The sequence below is a fragment of the Cebus imitator genome, unplaced genomic scaffold, assembly GCF_001604975.1.
Source record: "Cebus imitator isolate Cc_AM_T3 unplaced genomic scaffold, Cebus_imitator-1.0 Scaffold83, whole genome shotgun sequence".
Classification (NCBI taxonomy): Eukaryota; Metazoa; Chordata; class Mammalia; order Primates; family Cebidae; genus Cebus; species Cebus imitator.
In genome coordinates, this window is record NW_016107398.1 from 5,311,410 (window position 1) to 5,332,740 (window position 21,331).

Below are 21,331 nucleotides of genomic sequence, written 5' to 3' on the forward strand. Positions count from 1 at the left end.
AAAAAAAAAAAAAAAAAAAGATTAGCACAAACAAAAAAAAATGGTTTCATGTAATAACAATAATAAAAACAACTACTAAATTGAGCACTTACTGTGTGGCAGGCATAGTAGGCATAGTTCAGAGCACTAGTCAAGATTCTATGAGGATATTTTTATTATCCTTACTTTGTAGATGAGGAAAGTGAGACACAATGAGACTGAGTAACTTGCACAAGGGGTAGAAGAGGATTCAAACTTAGACTCTGGTGCCTAACCATTAATCTGTCGACTTACATGATATTTACATAGGTCAAATTGATATGACTTTAATGTAGCTTTTATCCATTCAATAAAAATTACATCATCTAACAACCCATACATGTAAGCTTCTGTTAGCATGGTTGGTGCTTTTATATATGACAAAGTAAATTTCTGTTTTAAACATCCCTGTAGTAGCATAATAATTCAGCCTTTGTGAAATAAACAGTTTATATAAGTAGACTTTTTAAAAACTTAAATGCCCAGCTTATAAGTTTACAAACTAAAAACTAAATTTAAATTTTGATTGAACTTATGTCCCCCCACTAAAATTTTACCTCCCTGTTTTCTTAAACAGAATCTGCTTACTATATTCACTTGGGTTATTGAACATCATCATTTTATGCTTCGATGATCATAATGTGCTAGAAGAAAGTCACATTGTCAAAGATAATGAGAGCTATGAGGCTGGCCTCTTCCACTTGCACTAACAGTCATTTCTTTGTTGGTTCCCTTCTCTGCTGGGTTCTGGGTTTTTTGGTCTCCTTCATTGGATTTACATATGCTGCAACTATGGGTCCATCCCCCTTTCTAGACTGGACTTTACAATTGACTGTGACCGTAAAAGTTGTTTTTGTTTTTTCGTTGTTGTTGTTTTTTTGGAGACAGAGTCTCACTCTGTCACCCAGGCTGGAGTGCAGTGGCATGATCTTGGCTCATTGCAACCACCACCTTCCAGGTTCAAGCAATTCTCCTGCCTCAGTCTGCCGAGAAGCTGGGATTACAGTCATGCACCACCATGCCCAGCTAATTTTTTGTATTTTTAGTAGAGACGGGATTTCACCATGTTAGCCAGGATGATCTCCAGACCTTGTGATTTGCCTTCCTTGGCCTCCCAAAGTTCTGGGATTACAGGCATGAGCCACTGTGCCCGGCAATCTAAAAGTTTTATAACCAATTTTATTAGGATCCCATGTCTAAGGAAAATCATCAAGGGATTCCAGAGCCTCTTCTAGGTGGAAATGTGAATACACAGGTTTTTTGGTAACTATTTTACTGATCCTGAGGCTGTCTTCACACTTTTTCATGTAAGATATGTTGTTCTGACAAGTGCACAGAGTCACATGATCACCAACAAAATCAAGGTTTAAGACAATTCCGTCACCCTAGAAGTTTCCCTTGTTCTTCTTGGTGGCCAGTCCCTTCCATAACCTCCAGCACCTGGCAAACCATTCATCTGTTTCTGTTTCCATAGTATTTCCATTTCAAGAATGTCTTATCAGTGACTTCTCTCCAGTTTGTGGCCTTTTGAGTTTGGCTTTTTTTCACTAAGCATAATGCACTTGAGATTCATTCTTGCTGCTGTTTGTATCATAGTTAATTTCTCTTGATTCCTGTGGGTGTAGTACAGTTTGTTTATTCATTCACAAGTTGAAGAATTGCCTAGTTTTGGGGTAAAATTACTGTCCTAATAAAAATTGTTCTCCCTCTTGTATTTCCCCTTCTCAATCACTTAGCAACTTCACAGTGGACAGCAGAGCTTGGGACCGAGGCTTGCAAATGGGTGGTTTATTTGGAAATTGATCCCAGGGAGCAGGAGTGGGAGACTAGGAGAACTGAAACAGGAAAGGTCTGCGTCTTTAGTCGCTTTACTCTTACTGGATCGTGGTTGCTACCGCTGCCCATTTGTGGTTATTATCAGGTTAAATCCGCACAGTTCTGATGTGTAAGCACCAAGAGGTGCCCCCATTAAGTCCTGGATTACAGACATAGTTTTTTCAACCCTGAGGCACATTGGAAACCGTAGATATACAATTCTCCCATTGATGTAGCAATTTCTTTATTTGCATGCTAGTTTCCAGCAGGGGGACACAAAAATGACCCAGTGGAACCCTTATCTCATTCCCTGGTGGAAGTGTAGCTGTCTGGCGAAGAACCAGGACTTCTAATCCAACTGAATTTAGGTTTGAGGTGATGAGAAGCACCCATTGCACGCCTGGGTCTCTTGGACAGTGGCCAGTCTACACCTGCATCCATGTATTCTAGTTATTGGGTATTCAACTGGATCATATAGCCCAAATGGCAGGGCAGCTTATACCACGGTCCGATCCTCCTATGGTGCCTTTTCTCTGGGCCCCTCTCTACACTGGCACTATTCTGATAAATGGACCTGAGCGGTAATCCCAAGGATAGCATATACTGCCTCCCAGACCCCAAAAGGTCCATTCAATGCATGTGTTTCTTTCTTAGTGGTAGAGTTACAAGGTTGATCAACTTGACCTTTACCTTAGAGGAGAAGTCCTGGCATGTCCCAGGCCACTGGACCGCTGGAAACTTAATTGAAACTGGGGCTCCTGAATTTTCACAGGCTTTGTTTCTCACCCTCTGGCATGTCTGACTGGACATTCAGGTCTTCCTCACCATTTCAGTTAGCATGATATCATTAACATAGATGACTGGAGTGATATGTTGTAATGTCATGATTGCAGGATCCGTGACTGAACACAGAGCAGTAGAGTTCACCACTGAGGCAGAATGTGGTAACTGAGCATGGCCATTGAGGAGTGGGCCAGGGGATTCAGGTGGGATCATAAGAATGACCTGATTCAGGGCCTTTGAGACTTTTTTCTATGTCTTAGTTGAGTTCAGGACTGATGGAACTCCCAGTTTCTAGATATGTGATGTAATAGGTTATGTATGTCTGAGTTCTGTGTACACTGTTATTGATAAATACTTGATTGGTTCAGTAATTCTGACTGCTTTACCTTTGGTATGTGTCCGGGTAATGAGAATCTGCTGGACTTAACTTTTTGAGTATATAGGGATTGGAAGTGAAAGAAAAGAGACCTGCAGAAAAAATTTTGATATCTAAAAGTTGCCCAACCTCTTCTACCTAGTGAAAGCAGTTTGCTCGAGCTCATATGCTTATCTCAGGAGAAATGTTGTTTTATCCAACTGAAATCTGAAGGAGAAGTAAATTCTTTAGGAAGATAAGCAACAGCATTTCCTTCATCCCACAAGAGCAATACTCCATTTTAATCACACATCTACATGAGCAATAGCTGGGAATTATGGGATTATGGGATTCTGACAGTAGACGATTAATACCCCAGCTATAGGAAAACAGACTACGATATGGCACTAGGAACCCTTTGAAGAGAGAGCATACAAAAATTATGGCTACTTCAGGTCCTGGCATGGTTATTGTATATTTTACTTATTTTAGTTCTTTCTTTTTGTTTATTGAATTAGATTGAACGAGAAGCAATTATTTTAGATAATCTTCAGGAAGAACTCCCTGAAATTTCCAAAACGAAAGAGGCAGCCACCGCAGAAGAACTCTCTGAGCTGCTAGACTGTTTATGCCAATATGGAGAGAACGTGGAGAAGCAGCAGCTGTTACTGACTCTACTTCTTCAGCGCATCAGAAGTATCCAGAATGTTCCTGAAGGCTCAGGGGCTATGGAAACTGTTCCGGCATTTCAAGAAATTACTTCTATGCAAGAACGATGCAACAAGTAAGATTTATGAAAAATGATTAAGGACATGTGCTTGACAATTATGGCTTAAAATTTAGAAAATATGTATAGAATAATGGTAAATGATACAATAGAATTGAGGTGAGACAACACTGATAGGTATAAAAAGGGATGGAAAAGATTAATAACTAATTAAGCACACTTTTTGCATCCTGGTATTAATGAGAATGAATATCCTTCCAATTTCCTTTTTTTTTTTTTTTTTTTGCTCTTTCTCTAGTTTAGTAATACATATTCATTACAGAAAATTTAGAAAATGTGAAAATTACAAAAATTAATATAAAATCTACCTTAATGTCACCACTCAGCAACAACCACTGCCAATCATTTTTTTCTCCTTTTTTTCAACTATGATTTTGTTTTTAAATAAGTTGAGATCAGAATACTTATACTGTTCTGTATTCTGCTGAGTAATTTATCAGCAAATTCTGTTTGCCTTTTTATGCCCTTAAATGTTCTTTTAAAATGTAACTAGCTGTGGCTGGGCATGGTGGCTCATGCCTGTAATCCCACCATTTCTGGGAGGCCAAGACGGGTGGGTCACCTGAGGTCCTGGCCAACATGGAGAAACCCCATCTCTAATAAAATTAACAAAAAATCAGCTAGGCTTGGTGGTGCACGCCTGTAATCCCAGCTACTCAGGAGGCTGAGGCAGGAGAATCACTTGAAGCTGGGAGGCAGAGGTTGCAGTGAGCTGAGATCGTGCCATTGCACCCCAGCCTGAAAAACTCCATCTCAAATAAAATAAAATAAAAAATGTAACTAGTTATATAATTTCTACCTTATAGATATGCCATAATTTATTACACCAAGCCTCTAATAAGGAATCTTTGAATTCTGGTTTTGTTTTTAATTTTCATAACACTGCTGTGAATATTCTTATGCCAGAATCTATATTTTCATCTGTGACTAATTCATTGAGAAAGATATTGAGAAATAGAAATACTAGGTCAAAGAATATAATAGTTTCTCCAGAGGTCCTCTGAAGAAAAGAACTGTTTTTTTCTCTCTAATCTCACACACCATGTAACAAAGCACTTCTGACACCATGTTGGGTGGCCACAGGGTCGGGGGGATCCCCACACACCAAGCAGTTCTCGAGCAGACACCAATTGATTTCTCACACTGTCCACCCAGAGATAGCATGAGATCACACAGACTGGAGGCACAATCTATCCCGCAAGAGGCCCTCCACTTCAGATGCCAATCACAAGCAGTAGGTTGCTACCTGTATACTATACTTCTCCTTTATTTTATTTATTTATTTATTTATTTTTATTTTGAGACAGAGTCTTGCTCTGTCACCCAGGTTAAAGTGCAATGGCAAGATCTTGGCTCACTGCAATCTCTGTTTCCTGGGTTCAAGCAATTCTCCTGCCTCAGCCTACTGAGTAGCTGGGATCACGGGCATGCACCACCATGCCCCACTAATTTTTGTATTTTTGGTAGACGAGGGGTTTCACCATGTTGGCCAGGCTGGTCTCAAACTCCTGACCTCCCACAGTACTGGGATTATAGGTGTGAGCCACCGTGACCAGCTGGTACACTTCTGAGTGATAGACTATAAATCAAGGGAAACAACTTTCTTAGGTTCAATGTATTTGCCAGAGTGGCTCACAGAACTCAGGGAAACACTTTACTCATATTTACTGGTTTATTAATTTTATTAATAAAGGATATAATGAGGGCTAGAGATGAACAGCCAGATGGAAGAGAGGTGTCTAAGGCATGGTATAGGAAGGGGCGTGGGACTTCCCTGCTTTCTGGGTGGTTCAACCTTTGGGAACCTTCAGACTTTCAGCAATCCAAAAGCTCTCTGAACCCTGTCTTTTTGGGTTTTTTATGGAGACTTTATTTTGTAGTCATGATTGATTACGTAACTGGCCGTTGGCAATCAACTCAACCTTCAACTTCTGACTCCTCCCTAGAGATTTGGGGGTGTACGTTGGAGGGTGGGGTGGTACTGAAACTTCCAGCCTTCTAATCACATAGTAGGTTCCCCTGACAATCAGCCCTAACCCTGAGGCTACTCAGGATCCTACCTAGAGTTGCCTCCTTAGAACTAAAGATGATCCTATTACTCAGGAAATTACAAAGGTCTTAGGAGCTCTGTGTCAGGAACTGGTCAAAAACCAAGTATTAGAACAAAAGACTCCAAGCTGGCACTCCTATCTACAAGGGTATTAAGAGCTCTGTCTTAGGAACCAGAGCAGAGATCAGGCATATATTTATTATATCACAATATCATAGATACTTACCAAATAACACTCAAGAAAGGTTTTACCCACTTCGGTGCCTCTTCTGATACTTGCTACATCCATAGCAAAATGGGTCAGCTCAAGAGTAAAGGCCAGTGGGTTGTCGGTTCCCAAGAGCCCACCCATGACTCCTTTCACACCTCTGAGTCATTTTCATTTGAGCTCAAGGATTACATGGAGAAGAAGAGAGGACAGAGATGTCAGTTACAATGTAATGTGTAAAAGGAGAATATTTGGGGTGAAAGATTTGGAGGTTTTTGATTAAGTGGTAGATTTTGATACCTGTTTTTATATGTGGTACATCCATTGTTGAAAGTTGTTACTTTGCTTCTTAGAGGAAGTAACCATCCTTTAGGAGCTATTTAGGCATTTCATTAATTGTTGCAATAAAAGTGTTTCGCAGAAAAGCTGGATAAAGAAACAATTATATTTTGATGTTCTCTTTTAGGCTTCTTCAGAAAGCTCAAAAATATAAGGAATTGATACAGACTGAAATCCAAGAAAGACGTTCCTTTACAAAAGAGATCATTGCTTTGAAGAATTTATTTCAACAGACCACAACTTCTTTCCAAAATATGGCATTCCAGGACCACTCAGAAAAGGCAGAACAACTTGAGGTAAGTGAGGAATTAATTAGTGAATGTGGCAGGCACAGGCCCACAGTCTTGTATCCAAAGTCCTTGGGGTGGAGATAACTCAGTGGCTGGGTTTGGGGGAGTGGTCTGGGGAGAGAAAGAGGCACATGCAAAGCCCCTGTGGCATGACATGGACAGAACCGAGGGAGAAGATCTGTGTGGCTGGAGAGCAGGGAACAGAGTTGAAACAAGGCTGGAAGATAGGCCAGTCTGGACCAAGCAGCCTGCTTTCAACTATGTTTCCAGTGTGTTTGGTGAACAAGGGTGTCAGACCACTCTTGAGTAGCATGATAGGCCACTCTTTTGGTAGCACATGGTGCCCTGTCTCTGATAGGGGCTGTGTACAACTACAGGTCATCTGGAATCTCATTTCATTTTTTTATTACTATATTTTAAGTTCTGGGGTACATGTGCAGATCGTGCAGGATTGTTACATAGGTATACACATGCCATGGTGGTTTGCTGCATCTATCCCCCCATCTTCTACATTTAGGTATTTCTCCTAATGTTATCCTTCCCCAGTCCTCCCACTCCCTGCTATCCCTCCCCTAGCCCCCCATCCCCGAACAGGCCCCGGTGTGTGATGTTCTTTTCTCTGTGTCCATGTGTTCTCATTGTTCAACACTCACTTATGAGTGAGAACATGCGGTGTTTGGTTTTCTGTTCTTGTGTCAGTTTGCTGAGAATGATGGTTTCTAGATTCATCCATGTCCCTGCAAAGGACATGAACTCATCCTTTTTACAGCTGCATACTATTCCATGGTATATATGTGCTACATTTTCTTTATCCAGTCTATCATTGATGGGCATTTGGGTTGGTTCCAAGTCTTTGCTGTTGTAAACAGTGCTGCCATGAACACACATGTGCATGTGTCTTTATAGTAGAACGATTTATAATCCTTTGGGTATATACCCAGTAATGGGATTGCTGGGTCAAATGGAATTTCTATTTCTAGATCCTTGAGGAATCACCACACTCTCTTCCCCAATGGTCAAACTAATTTACACTCCCACCAACAGTGTAAAAGCATTCCTATTTCTCCACACCCTCTCTAGCACCTGTTGTCTCCAGCTTTTTAATGATCACCATTCTATTTATTTATTTATTTTTTTATTGAGACAGAGTCTCACTCTGTCGCCAGGTGCCAGGCTAGAGTGCAGTAGTGCGATCTCGGCTCACTGCAACCTCTGCCTCCCAGTTCATGCAATTCTCCTGCCCCAGCCTTCCGAGTACCTGGAACTACAGGCTCGTGCCACCACACCCAACTAATTTTTTGTATTTTAGTAGAGACAGGGTTTCACTATGTTGGCCAGGATGGTCTTGATCTCTTGCCCTCGTGATCTGCCCACCTCAGCCTCCCAAAGTGCTGGGAATGATCGCCATTCTAACTGGCATGAGATGGTATCTCAATATGGTTTTGATTTTCATTTCTCTGTTGACCCGTGATGATGAGCTTTTGGAATCTCCTTTCTTCAGAATAATCTCTTCTTTCATCTCAGTCCAATGGTGACAGTCCAAAAGGATGTTTGGAAATTTATTCAAAAGTCACATTTAGGCAGGGTGTGGTGGCTCACACCTGTAATCCCAGCACTTTGGGAGGCCAAGGCAGGTGGATCACTTGAGGTCAGAAGTTCAAGATCAGCCTGGCCAACATGGGGAAACCCCGTCTCTACTAAAAATACAAAAATTAGCTGGGCATGGTAGCGTGTGCCTGTAATCCCAGGTGCTGGGGTCCAGGACAATCACTTGTACCCAGGAGGTAGAGGTTACAGTGACCTGAAGTGGTGCCACTTTACTCCAGCCTGGCTGACAGAGCAAGACTCCATCTCAAAAAAAAAAATAAAGTCACATGCTGTCTAACCAGAACTTTTGGTTATTAATGTTGGAAAGTAAACAAGCAGTCTTCATGGGAAAGCCTGCTAAGTGTACCTCTGAATGAAAGCCTGTACTCCTGGACTGGGTGTAGATAAAACGGGATGACATTTACTTCTTAAACCCTATCTTTGAATGTCATTATTCTCTAACTTTCTCTTTCTAGATTTGTCCTCTGGTGAGGATTAAGAAAAGGAAAACAGTGACACATCACAGAGTCATTTAAAATTGTAATCATTCTTCAGTGCAGTGACTCAATCCATGATCACAAATAATGCTACTGAACAGCTACTGTACAAACAAAACAAATAACAAAAAAGCCACAGTCAAGTCAAGAAGTATTTTTCCACTTGATCTTTGGGAAACTTTCCCAAACAAATGACTTTCTCCTTTATAATTACTGCAGGAGAAGGTAGATCAGATTTGGTTTCTAGGCCACAGCCAATAGACTATTTGTTCAGGTTTCTTTTATCTCCTAAAAACCTACATTCTTTGTATGGAACTGGAACCCTCCCTTTTGAAAGAAGTTGAGCTCTGCTGGGCTAATTACATGAAAGTAGACACTTCTGCTCCAAGCGTGGGGCTTTTAGTGGCCTTGAATCATTGTGATGATAATGGAGGAAGAAGTAGAAATAGCAACACGTTAATAACAACAACAAAAAACTTCTTTGAAACTTTTTTTCCTGCTTGCAGCTTTTTAGATCAGGACTGCAACTGAAATACAATTAAATCCTAAAGGTACTTTAGAAGCAGGGGGTGTTGTAATGTCTTTTCTAGATAATGGTGTGACACTATGAAGAGATATCAAGTTTAATTCTTACAAATTAGCATCATCTGACTAAACTGAGTATCTCTCAGGCTTAATCAGCTTGTATCACTAGTGGGGTTTTGTCATGCAAACTGTACTCCTTTAAATCGTAAGGATATGCTGGAAGGCTGCTTTCACTTTTTAAAGTTAAACTTTTCCCCCAGCCCTATGAGTTATTGAAACTCTCTTAATGTTTTCAGGAGCTTCAAAGCATCCTTAAGAAAGGGAAGCTAACTTTTGAGAATATTATGGAAAAACTGCGAATCAAGTATTCTGAAATGTACACCATAGTCCCTGCAGAGATTGAATCCCAGGTGGAAGAATGCAGAAAAGCTCTAGAAGACATAGATGAGAAGGTAATAATAATGTTTGTACTACTGTTATTATTTATAGAGCTGAATGACTGTCAAGAGGAAAATATCATTTAATGTCAAATTCTGTTTGCCAGAATTTCAGCTATGACTGCTTTTAAGATACTAAGATAAAGATGCTTTAAATATGTGACATAACAGCATTAGATAATTTATATATATTTAATTATCAAAATGCTTATTCTTCTCTTGCATCTTATAATGCAGTTATATAATATCTTTTACTGGTTTGGTTTGCTTTTGTACAACCTCTGTACAACCACTTGAACGTTTTGGATGTTAACACTTTGCTTTAAAATATATTCTTTGAAACATTTTGACATTACAACTGAGGACAATAAGAATACAAATTTCACAACTCACTAGGAATAGTACTTAGCATGTAGTATCTGTCTAATGACGATGTTAACAGAATTCTCATAAAAAGTACCTGGGCAAATCTTTACACCTGAAAGTCTAGATTTGAAGAAAGGTTGGAAAATATTTTATAATACTAGAAACATAGGAGCTTAGCAAGATACTTTGATTGGATTGTAAAAAGACAACCCATATCAAACAGAAGAATATTCTGTTTGGTTTGGTATCCACGGAAGGATTTTTTTTTTTTTTGAAGCCTAGAATACTTATAACTTGATAAATAAAATAGATCTTAAACACAAAAAATTCAGATTTCAAACTTAGTTGCTAGAATATGTCATTAATTCTATGACATTTCTCAGGAAAATCTCACATATAAAAAAACATGTAAACCCTTAATGTGTATTTATAACAAATCTTTTTTATTTAACACGCAAGAAAACCAGTTTGGTACTTTCTCAAGGATCACGTACTATTGATTTTATTTGAGGAAAATACTGAATGTTTCGAGAGAAATTAAATGCTTTTCTCATGAATACTTACGAAAGTCCCTAGCAGAGTAAATTAATAATCAAAACCAGTTGTTCAAATTCAAGGTTGAAAATTTCCGCTGTGAACCTGTATATTTGTAACTAACAGCAACTAATTTTTGTTGTGTGATGCATCTAAAGGAAGTTCAAGGGTCCAGGAGTTAGACACGGTACCACTGCCTATAATTCAAATGGCTGCTTATGTGTCCTAAATTATGATCTGTCCTAATGTATCTAAATGGTGTACATTTCTACCAGGAGAATAGTGCTCAAAATATCAGAAAACTTTGTCTTGTGGTAATTTGTGACACAGCCAGCAATAAAATACTAATGTGGGACCAAAGTAGGATTCTTTTTTCTAATAATATTGACTGCAGTATGGTCTGGGAAATAAAGACATGATATAAAACTATCAACAGCCCGATGTTGTGAATAGAGCCTGGGACTCAATGTGGGGACTTGGGGGCTTCTTGGGACAAGTTCAACTACTTCCTTGGCAAATGACTATAGCAAGTCATTTAGCCTGTATTTCAGTTTCTGCATCTGTATACTGTCTGCATAGGATGGTTTTGGTCTCAATGGTTATACAGATTGAGAGAGAGAGAGAAAGAGAGAGAGAGAGAGAGAGAGTTTAATTTAGAAAGAAAGAATTACACAAAAGCATAAAGTATTACTTGGTTATTTAGTAGCTACTTGGAGAAAGCCTTATCAAATAGCAAAACAAGAACACAAATACCATTCATTGTATCGCGTTTAGAAAGTGATACATTCAACATTCATTTATTATCTTTCCTAGTACAAGTTTTTGTTTGTTTGTTTTTAAGAGAATCATTTAGATAAAAAACATTACACTGTTCATTAGCTAAGTTTCTGATGGCTGGGAAAACATCTACTACAAGTGGTTACACAGAGAATAATTAAGCTCTATGCATCCTCAAGAAATAGCTGCTTTTAGAAGGTTGTTTCATGCAAATGAATACTTTGATGGCAATTACATTTAAAAGTCAGCTTGAGTAAGTTTGGTTTTACTGAAAACAGATCTATGCAGAGGATTTTCTTACAAAATAGAAAGATCGTATAAGAATTGTTTATCCCCCAGGAATTCTTTTTTTTTCTTCCGGAGACAGAGTCTTGCACTGTTGCCCAGGCTGGAGTGCAGTGGTGCTATCTTGGCTCACTGCAACTGCTGCCTCCCAGGTTCAACCACTTCTCCTGCCCATTGCCGCACCCAGCGAATTTTTGTATTTTTAGTAGAAACTGGGTTTCACCATGTTGGCCAGGCTGGTCTCAATTTGCTGACCTTGTGATCCACCCACCTCTGCCTCCAAAAGTACTGGGATTATAGGTGTGAGCTACTGCGCCCGCTCCCCCCACCAGGAATTCTTTTATATCATTTGATCCATATGGGCATGTTTCAAACAGTCCACTCAGTAGTTTTGCCCAACTCAGCATATATCTGTAATACATGTTATATTACATTAAACAGATTTTTATTTAAGATTGAAGAGGTCAAGTAAACACACCTGCCATTTGTTAGTCTGCCTACTCACCTTCTCATTAACATTTGCCAGAATTTCTTCCCCCAGCCCTTAAAAAGTTTTTACAAGTTAAAACAGAGTGACTACCACTTTTGTTGTTCAAACCTGTGAATAAAGTACAGATAACCTCTCTAAGCCAACTGTGTCTTTCTCTCTTTAACAGATTAGCAATGAAGTCTTAAAAAGCTCACCATCATATGCAATGAGAAGAAAAATAGAAGAAATTAACAATGGGCTACATAATGTTGAAAAGATGTTGCAGCAGAAAAGCAAAAATATTGAGAAAGCGCAAGAAATTCAAAAGGTAAAATTCTTCTGTAACTCCCTTGAGCATTTGGTATTTCTGACCCACTCCTCCCTTGTTCATTAGTCATCACAAGGTGAGTTTTTTGAATTACTCTGAAGCACAGAAACCCTAAATCAAATCTATAGGGGTATCACCTAAAGAGGCTCGATAGGGAAAGTTGCATTTAAAAATTATTCTGTTGGCCAGGCGCAGTGGCTCACGCCTGTAATCCCAGCACTTTGGGAGGCCAGGGCAGGGCAATCACTTGAGCCTAGGAGTTCAAGACCAGCCTGGCCAACATGGCAAAACCCCGTCTCTACTAAAAATACAAAAATGAGCTGGGCATGGCAGCAGATGCCTGTATTTCTAGCTACTCGGAAAGTTGAGACATGAAAATCCCTTGAACCCAGGAGATGGAGGTTGCAGTGAGCGGATCACGCCACTGCACTCTAGCATGAGTGACAGCCTGAGACTCCGTCTCATTTAAAAAAAAAAAAACAACAACAACTCTGTTTTTCCATGGTGGGCATATACCCAAACTTCTGAGAGCCTGTGATTATGAACTAGCATTTTCACAAGTAAAGGAAAGTAAGGATTTTATCTTGGGGATGCTGATATTGAAAATCGTTCAGTAGAATATGAAAAATATTAATTCTCTTTTTAAGACTGCCAAGGTTTAACAAAATAAATAAGAATTCCAAACTTATTTCCCTTGTAAAATGTCTTATAAAATAAAATCTTAGATAAAACTGTACATAAACATACTATTCTACTTTTTTTGAGGTGGAGTCTCACTTTGTCCCAGGGTGGAGTGCAGTGGCGTGATCTTGGCTCACTATAACCTCTGCCTCCTGGGTTCATGAGATTCTCCTGCCTCAGTCTCTCAGGTAGCTGGGATTATAGGTGTCTACCACCACACCTGGCTAATTTTTCTGTATTTTTAGTAGAGACAGGGTTTCACTATGTTGGCCAGACTGGTCCCCACTCCTGACCTCCTGATCCCCCCGCCTTGGCCTCCCAAAGTGCTGGGATTACAGGCGTGAACCACCGCACCCAGCCACTATTCTACTTCTTAATTCGCAAGTAAATTCCAGCATAGGGAAAGGATTATCATTCTAATCTATTTTTTTTTTCTAATCTATGTTTTAAGGAAATATTTTTAATAATTTGGGGCTTTTGGCCTGGCGCAGTGGCTCATGCCTGTAATCCCAGCACTTTGGGAGGTTGAGGCGGGCAGATCACAAGGTCAGGAGTTCGAGACCAGCCTGGCCAACGTGGTGAAACCCTGTCTGTACTAAAGGTACAAAAAAATTAGCCAGGCCTGGTGGCGGGCACCTGCAATCCCAGCTACTCAGGGGGCTGAGGCAGGAGAATCACCTGAACCCGGGAGGTGGAGGTTGCAGTGAGCCGAGATTGTGCCACTGCACTCCAGCCTGGGCAACATCACGAGGCTCTACCTCAAAATAATAATAATAATAATAATAATAATAATAATAATTTGGGGCTTTTAAAATTAGTTAGAATATGGCTCGCTATTGGACAAATCTTAAGCAGAGGAGCCTAATGTAACAAGTTAGATTTTCCTAGTTCTCAACATAGGAGAAAAAACGTTCTTAAGCAGACATTAAGAACTGAGTATTTTACCTTTGAAATTTTCCTCTGCCCAGCAAAGTTCAGATTTGAATCCAACCTGCTGGTTTCTTGAGTCAAAAGCAGTTGCTCCTAATACATGTTCCTAGAGCTTTTCGCCTCTGCATTCATCCCAAGTCAGCAAATAATAATTTTCTTTTTTTCTTTTTTTTTTTCTTTTTTTTGAGACGGAGTTTTGCTCTTGTTACCCAGGCTGGAGTGCAATGGCACGATCTCGGCTNCTTACCGCAACCTCCGCCTCCTGGGTTCAGGCAATTCTCCTGCCTCAGCCTCCTGAGTAGCTGGGATTACAGGCATGCACCACCATGCCCAGCTGATTTTTTGTATTTTTAATAGAGACGGGGTTTCACCGTGTTGACCAGGATGGTCTTGATCTCTTGACCTCGTGATCCACCCGCCTCGGCCTCCCAAAGTGCTGGGTTTACAGGCTTGAGCCACCGCGCCCGGCCTTTTTCTTTTTTTTAATTTTTGAGATAGTGTCTCATTCTGTCACCCACGCTGGAGTACAGTGGTGTGATCAAAATTCACTTCAGCCTTGATCCCCCTGGCTCAATCGATTCTCCCACCTCCGTCTCCCAAGTAGCTGAGACTGCAGGTGTGTGCTGCCACACCCAGCTAATTTTTGTATTTTTTTGTAGAGATGGGATCTCCCTGTGTTGCCCGGGCTGGTCTCAAACTCCTGGGCTCAGGCAGTCCACATGCCTTGGCCTCCAAAATTGTGTGAGCCACTGTACCCGGCCCAGATGTTTTTCTTTATTTTTTCACTTAAAATTATTTTCTAGATTAGGTGCATGTGTGTGTGTGCGTGTGTGTGTGTGTGTGTGTGTGTGTGTGTGTCTGTATGTGTGTTTATGTATGAACTAGTGTAAATAGGTTCAGGTATTTTCAGGTACTTCCCCAAGCCATTTTTTTTTTGTTTTTTTTGTTGTTTGTTTTGTTTTTGTTTTTTTTTGTTTGTTTGTTTTTTGAGACGGAGTCTTGTTCTATCACCCAGGTTGGAGTGCAGTGGCGTGATCTCAGCTCACTGCAACCTCAAATGATTCTTCTGCCTCAACCTCCTGAGTAGCTGGGATTGCAGGCGTGAGCCACCATGCCTGGCTAATTTTTATATTTTTAGTAGAGATGGGGTTTCACCATTTTAGGTCAGGCTGATCTCAAACTCCTGACCTTGTGATCCGCCCGCTGTAGCCTCCCAAAGTGCTGGGATTATAGGCGTGAGCCACCGCACCAGGCCTCCCCAGGCCCATTTAAAACAGAATGTTTTGTTCATCACCCTTGAGAGAGGAGGGCTACATTGACCTTGTTTGTGTCAGTAATCTCTAGAAATGTCCAGGTCTGGCAGGCACAGGCTGAGGGCGCAGGGCTCGGTACCGGCACTGCCTTCTCAGATTCGCCACAACATGGCAACTCTTGTAATAAGGAAAATGGTGAACCCTCTACTGTATCTCAGTCGTCACACACTGAAGCCTCCAGCCCTATCCACGTTTCTGTTGGGATCCCTTCGAGATGTGGCCCCCATGGCTGTGGAACCAGGGGCAGAAGTGCAGTCATTTCTCTCACCCGGCCTCCTGCCTCACCTGCTGCCTGCGCTGGGGTTCAAAACCAAGGGTGTCCTTAAGAAGCGCGGCAAGGACTGTTACCGGGTGAAGAGGTGGGGCCGGTGGTACATCTATTGTCAAACCCACCGAGGCACAAGCAGGGACAGATGTAGTCCCTTTCCCTCCAGAGTCACGCACATTCATGCCATCGGGAGTGGCTGTATCTTAGGGAATTATCACATCAAGGAGTCAGGAGAGTGACTGGAGGCACACGCCCTAAAGGTTACCTGTCACTTTTCAGTTCAAATGAGGACCCATAGAAGACATTGCATCATCTCATTTCTAAAATGCTCCAATTAAAAACATTTTCCTATTTGAAAAAAAAAAAAAAGAAATGTCCAGGTCTTTCTGTTTCCCTACAGCTAATTTGTAGTGAAACGAATAAAGTTACAGTTAGGAGAGCTCAGAAAAAGTGTTTTTTGGTTTAGATCACACATGGTTGCTGGGTATAAATTAACAGCTATTCTTGTGATATTTCTGTGCTGTTTTAGTAGCATTTATAAATGTAAATTCTGGATGAAAACCAGGCATTGCCTCCATAAACTGTGACCTCTTCACTCAAACTGACTTATGATTTCCTTCTTCAGAAAATGTGGGACGAGCTAGATCTCTGGCATTCCAAGTTAAATGAGCTGGATTCTGAAGTTCAGGACATTGTTGAACAGGACCCTGGACAGGCTCAAGAATGGATGGATAACTTGCTGATTCCTTTTCAGCAGTATCAGCAAGTATCACAGAGAGCAGAGTCTAGAACCTCACAGTTGAATAAGGTATGGTCGTGTCTCATGGTAGCTTCATAGCATGTGGTGGTATTAAGATGCTGTTAAAACAAAACAAAATAATATATTGAGAGACAGTCTGTTTCTCTTGAATTGCCAGTTACAGGACTTGAAGCTGGGGGCGCGGTAGGCTCATGTGGGCACTGAGGAGACAGATTTCAATGCTAGTGTAGGCAGGAAGTCTGATTAGGCAGACAGAACCAAGTTGACCACAGCAAGAGCCAGGCAAACTGTTGGGAAGTCCAGGCTTCCCAATAGGTAGGTAAAGACCAGCAATGGGAATTTAGGGCAGGTGATCTCAGGAGTCTAGGGATGGAGACAGCAATGAGAAAGACTGTCTTTCGGGGACAAGATACCCTTTCTACTTTTGTTCCAAATAGGAGCTGTGGTTGGCCGAGTTGTGTTCATGATTTATTAAGAGTGAGGCAGCATTCTGGTCTTAGAACTGTAGGGGAAGGTCCCGAACAGGAGGACAAAGTACAAGCCCAGTTTTAAAAATGAAGCATAAAATGGGAACCAGAATAGTTGCAAGGCTAACTGAGAACTCTTGCTGAGGCCTATAACGTTGGAGTAGAACCACTTAAACCTTCCCACCGGTGGTCAGAGTTAGCCTTAAAAGTCGGAAGTATCTGCCAGGCTCAGTGGCTCCCACTTGTAATCCCGCACTTTCGGAGTCCAAGGCGGGCCGATCATGAGGTCAGGAGATTGAGATCATCCTGTCCAACATAGTGAAACCCTGTCTGTACTAAAATACAAAAAAAAAAAAAAAAAAACAGCCGGGTGTGGTGGCAAGCACCTGTGGTCTCAGCTACTTGGGAGGCTGAGACAGGGGAATTACTTGAACCTGGGAGGCGGAGGTTGCAGTGAGCCAAGATTGTGCCACTGCACTTCAGCCTGGGTGACAGAGCAAGACTGTCTCAAAAAAGAAAAAAAGGTCAGAGGGTATCATAACCTAAAGCAGGTGAGCAAGTGGCCCCAGCCATGGGGAGCAGACATCTGCAAGGTCTGACACACCCCTGACTAGCAGCAACTGACTCTTCATTGAGAGCCACTCAGCTCCAGTAAAAGGCATCCAACTAAGTTTGGCCCTGTGTCTCTTTCCCAGGCCACAGTTAAGATGGAGGAATATAGTGACCTTCTGAAGAGCACTGAGGCTTGGATAGAAAATACCAGTCGTTTGCTGGCCAATCCTGCTGACTACGACTCTTCAAAGACACTGAGTCACCATGCTAGCACTCTGAAGGTAAGTGTTCTCAGGTTTTCTGCCGCTCATAGCAGCTACAGAAGGATTTGCGGCTTAGCTGATCATCCCATTGCTTTTTTCCTCCTTTCCCGAAATATGGCCTTACCCCTATCCATGCCAGTGGCGGAAGGAAGCTTGAGAGAGCGGCAAGCACTAGACAGGGATTTTGGAGAGCAGGATCTAGCTCTTACTGTCCTGGTAACTGCTTTATGACTTTTTGGATGATTTGGTATATCTTCTGTGGACCTCAGTTTCCCCCCACAAAATAAGAATGTGCCCAGGATAGTGCTAATGGTTTTTGGTTGGTAGAATTCTAAGATGCGTCCCCAGTATTCCCGTCCTCTCATGTATATCACTTGAAAGAATAAGTCCCTTCTCTTGAATGTGGGCAGGAATGTGCATATGATGCGATAGTCACTTCATTGATTAGGTTACATTGTATGACTAAGGTAATGGAGTAGTCACTCCCATAAATACTTGATTAACATGATAATAAGACTCTCTAATATGGGTTTTTGGATTTTCGGATTTAGAAGGCTCCACTAGTAAGTATAATACTCATATTCCAAAATTTGAAAAAGTTTAAAATCTGAAACGCTTCTGGTCTCAAGCATTTCAGATAAGGGCTACTCAACCCGTAGCAGAGTATAGTGAGATTCTCCTTGAAAAAGTAAGCAGCTATATTGTGAGAGGGCCATGGGGCTAGGACCCAAAGGCTGTTTCTAGAAGCTGAGAGTCAGCAAGGAAACAGGGACCCCAGTCCTATGGCTGAATTTTGCCAACAACCCGAATGATCTTGAAAGAGAACCCCGAGCTCCAGATGGCACCGGGACTGCAGCCTGTGGCTCCCCGTGCAAAGGACTCACCTCAGCTATGCCTGGACTCCATACTCCTGGACAATATGGGATAACTTTGTTTTGCTTTAAGCCATGAAGCTTGTGGGAATTAGTTACACAGCGATTGAAAATGAATCCATGGTTCCTTCCACTTCCGACACACCATGATTGCAAATTTCCTGTCCTTCCTGGTACTCCACACATGCCCTGTGTCTCCATGCTGGCTTACAAAGACAAAACAAATCAAAGTGTTTTCCTACTTGAGGCCTTGGCTGCAAAACATCTTCCCGAGGCTGAGTATTGAGGGAAGTTTCATTGTGCTAGTGTGTTTCCCTTCTCTTATTCTGCCATGAGAAGGAATCCCTTAGAGAAATTTGGTGACCGTTTTTACAGAATCAGACTTGCAAGGTGATTCAGCTCCTTCTTCTATCTTTAGAATGGCACAGTGTGTTCCTAATGAGCTGCTGACCTCAGACTTCCATGACGTTTGAGAATTGTTGGCATATTTTTTTCGTTCGGTAACACTTGTAAAGATGCTGCATTTCTATCCATTTTTTTTTCTTTTCTTCTCCTTGATTGTGTTTTCTTTTGCCTTTCCCCACGTGGATTAACTTTCCATATCCTCAAAGGTTGTCATTTTTAAACTTTTTATCGCCTCTCTAATTCACTATTGTTGAGGACTTTACCAAGACAAAAGAGAGGAATGATGCTTTTTTCTTTCCCCTTCACATGTTTATGAGTTAAAAAAACAAACTGTACAAAAGTGAGCTCAGGTAAAAGCAGCTGGGATTTTGCTACCTCCTACTGATACAAATGCAAAAATATAAAAGTATCTCTCAAACTCTTCAGGACTTTCTAAATTGCTAGACTCTCTTTATGAGCTAGAACTGAGTAAAGGAAGTAGGGACAAGGGAAGGTACGAGTTTATTTCTATGTGTCCTGATGTGTCCTAATCTTCCCCTGGGAAGTTAAGTCCTAAATAGTCCTATGTGAAATCCTGGTTTGTCCAATAATTCTACTTTTATGATACCCTTTTCCATTTTCTAGCATATTCTGGTGTTACTTTTTAAATTGACTTTTAAAGAAGTGTCAGAACTCTAAATCAAGCTTTAAATGTTTGTTTTAATTGCACTATACCCTTCTACCTGGATTGTGTTTGTTAAAACAGGTCTTTGTAACCTAAAGATAATTTCACAAATACTGCTGTTGTAAGAATCACTGGAACATAAATTGTCGTCATTATAAAAATAGAATACTAACCTTTTTTGTTTTTTTGAGACGGAGTTTCACCCTTTTGCCCAGGCTGGAGCGGAATGGCACGATCTAGGCTCACTGCAGCGTCTGCCTCCTGGGTTCAAGTGATTCCCCTGCCTCAGCCTTCCCAGTAGCTGGGATGACAGGCTTATGCCACCATGCCCGCCTTATTTTGTATTTTTAGTAGAGATAACGTTTCACCATGTTGGTCAGACTGGTCTCGAACTTCTGACCTCAGGTGATCCGCCCACTTCGGCCTCCCAAAGTGTCAGGCTTACAGGTGTGAGCCACTGCACCCTTTTACCCACCTCCAACCCTAAGTAATCACTCACTGTTTTCTGTTACTATAGTTTTGCCTTTTCTAGAACATCGTATAGAGGAAATCAAACAGTGTGTAGTCTTTTGTGTCTCACTTTTTTCACTTAGCATAATGCTTTTGAGATTCACCCAGGTTATTACACTTATCAATGCATAGTTGATTCTTTGATTGCCAAGTAGTATTCCATTTTTGGAAATAAGTATTTTATTTATCTACCAGTTAATAAGTATTTAGGTTGCTTCCAGTTTTGAGCTATGTATTAGCCATTGCTGTGTAACAAATTACTCCAAAAGTTAGCAGCTTGAAACAGCAAACTTCTATTACCACAGTTTCTGTGGGTCAGGAATCCACAGGCATGGCTTAGCTAAGTATCTCTGGCTCAGGCTCTCTCATGAGAATGCAATCAAGGTGTCGGCAAAGGCTGCAGGTTCATCCAAAGGCTGAACTTAGGTGTGGGGGATCCGCTTCCAAGCTCATTCCCATGACTGTTGATAGGCCTCAGAAGATCTGCTTCTACTCACAGACACGTGGGCTCCTCCAAGAGTCTGCCTCACACCATGGCAGCTGGCTTCCCTCAGCATAAACTGTCTACAAGAGAGTAAGAGAGAGCTCTCAAGACAGAAGCCACATTTTTTTGTTCTTTTAGAGACAGGGTCTTGCTCTGTCACCCAGGCTGGAGTGCAGTGGCACAATGTCGGCTCAATGCGGCCTCCGCTTGCTGAGTTTAAATGATCCTCCCACCTTAGCCTCCCAGGTAACTGGGACTACAGGTGCATGCGACCATACCTGGCTAATTCTTAAATTTTTGTAGATAAGGTCTCTCTTTGTTGCCCAGTCTGGGCCACAGTTTTTGTAATCTAATCTTAGGAGTGACATCTCATCACTTCTGCCACATTTTATTAGAATTAAATCAGCAATTCCTACCAGCATTCAAGGAAGCTGATATAAGCGTATGAATACCAGGCGGGGATCATTCCAGGCTACCTCAGAGGCTGCTACCATAGGCCATTATGAGCAAAGCTGCTGTGAATGTTTATATACAAATCTTTGTGTAGACATGTGTTTTCATTTTATTTCAATGAATAAATACCTCTGACTTTTATGATGTTTTAATAAATAATAAACTGAGAAACACTTTTTCAAAATGGTTGTGTCATTTTTCATTCCTACCAGCAACATGAGTTCTAATTGCTCCATATTTTTTTTTTTTTTTTTTTTTT

The 21,331-nt window shown here is 41.2% G+C and overlaps 1 protein-coding gene and 1 pseudogene across 11 annotated transcripts in view; both read left to right on the forward strand.

The window, feature by feature from the left end:
* The window catches only part of SYNE2 (spectrin repeat containing nuclear envelope protein 2), a 405,273-nt gene that overhangs the window by 227,868 nt on the left and 156,074 nt on the right, over positions 1–21,331 (forward strand). For all 11 annotated transcript variants that reach the window (XM_017533965.2, XM_017533967.2, XM_017533970.2 and 8 more), the window contains 6 exons: positions 3,490–3,755; positions 6,483–6,651; positions 9,551–9,706; positions 12,310–12,450; positions 16,268–16,450; positions 17,565–17,702. In XM_017533965.2, the coding sequence (XP_017389454.1) occupies positions 3,490–3,755; positions 6,483–6,651; positions 9,551–9,706; positions 12,310–12,450; positions 16,268–16,450; positions 17,565–17,702 (1,053 nt within the window). The remainder of the gene's footprint in view (positions 1–3,489; positions 3,756–6,482; positions 6,652–9,550; positions 9,707–12,309; positions 12,451–16,267; positions 16,451–17,564; positions 17,703–21,331) is intronic.
* Positions 15,393–15,995, forward strand: LOC108308237 (annotated as a pseudogene).